General features: G+C 54.3%; 1 protein-coding gene across 1 annotated transcript in view; it reads left to right on the top strand.

The window, feature by feature from the left end:
* Nucleotides 1-1,449, top strand: part of LOC113980220 (alpha-soluble NSF attachment protein-like) — a gene marked incomplete at its 3' end in the record, with an annotated part of 1,753 nt that extends 304 nt beyond the window's left edge. Inside the window, exons 2-3 of the mRNA XM_027707449.1 lie at nucleotides 128-207; nucleotides 1,333-1,449. Coding sequence (XP_027563250.1) covers nucleotides 128-207; nucleotides 1,333-1,449 — 197 coding nt within the window. The remainder of the gene's footprint in view (nucleotides 1-127; nucleotides 208-1,332) is intronic.
* Nucleotides 1,450-1,478: the final 29 nt, after the last annotated feature.

Raw genomic sequence — 1,478 nt, 5'->3', positions numbered from 1 at the left:
CCCCCCCAATTCCCCTTTTCCTTGTTCAAATTCCCTGTGTTTCTCCCCTAAATCTCTCCAAATCTCCTCTTTTTCCCCTCAACTGCCCCCTTAACCCTTGGAATTCCTGTCATTCCCATTTTTCCAGGGGTTCTTCCCGGCTGGAGGAGGCGTGTGAGTGTTACGGCCGCGCCGCCAACATGTTCAAGATGGCCAAGAACTGGAGCGGTGGGTCCCCGATCCCGAGGGAATTCCGGGAATTCTGGGAATTCCCACACTCCTGCTGCCCCTGCAACAATCCTTGTCCCTTTTCCAGGGGCTGGGGATGATCCCTGTACTTTTTCCAGAGGCTGGGAATGATCCCTGTCCCTTTTCCAAGGGCTGGGAATGCCTGGAATGATCCCTGTGTGTTTTCCAGGGGCTGGAAATGATCCCTGTCCCTTTTCCAAGGGCTGGGAATGGCTGGGAATGATCCCTGTGGGTTTTCCAGGGGCTGGGAATGGCGGGATTGACTCGTATCCCTGTTTTCCAGGGGTTGGGAATGATCCTTGTGTATTTTCCAGGGGCTGGGAATGATCCATGTCCCTTTTCCAAGGGTTGGGAATGATCCCTGTGTGTATTTCAGGGGCTGGGAATGGCAGGAGTGACTCGTATCCCTGTTTTCCAGGAGCTGGGAATGATCCCTGTGTGTATTCCAGAGGCTGGGAGTGCCCAGGATGACCCATATCCCTGTTTTCCAGGGGCTGGGAATGATCCCTGTCCCTTTTCCAGGAGCTGGGAATGCCCAGGATTCCCTGGGAATGCCGGGACTGATCCGTATCTGAGTTTTCCAGGAACTGGGAATGATTCCTGTGTATTTTCCAGGGGCTGGGAGTGCTTGGGATGCTCTGGGAATGGCAGGAATGACCCGTCTCTGTGTTTTCCAGGGGCTGGGAATGCCTGGGAATAATCTCTGTGTGTTTTCCAGAGGCTGGAAATGCCTGGGATGACCTGGGAATGCTCAGGATGATCCATATCCATCTTTTCTATGGGCTGGGAATGCTTAGGATGATCCCTATCCCTGTTTTCCAAGGACTGGGAATGATCTCCACGTATTTTCCAGGAGCTGGAAATGCCAGGATTGACCCATATCCCTGGTTTTCCCTGTTTTCCAGGGGCTGGGAATGCCCGGGATGCCCTGGGAATGGTGGGATTGACCCGTCTCTGTGTTTTCCACGGGCTGGGAATGATTCGTGTCCCTTTTCCAAGAGCTGGGATACCTGGGATGAGCTGGAAATGACCCATATCCCTGTTTTCTGGGGGCTGGGAATCCCGGGATTGCCCCGTTATCCCTGTTTTTCCGTGTTTTTCCAGGAGCAGGGAATGCTTTCTGCCAGGCCGCCCGGCTGCACCTGCAGCTGCAGAGCAAACACGACGCCGCCTCCGCCTTCGTCGACGCCGGAAACGCCTTCAAAAAGGCAGATCCACAGGGTAGGGAATCACATTCCCAAAGGAATTCC

This window comes from Neopelma chrysocephalum, unplaced genomic scaffold (genome assembly GCF_003984885.1).
Source record: "Neopelma chrysocephalum unplaced genomic scaffold, ASM398488v2 Primary Assembly neopelma1_93088, whole genome shotgun sequence".
In the NCBI taxonomy this organism is placed as follows: Eukaryota; Metazoa; Chordata; class Aves; order Passeriformes; family Pipridae; genus Neopelma; species Neopelma chrysocephalum.
This window is presented reverse-complemented; position numbering and strand designations above follow the sequence as displayed.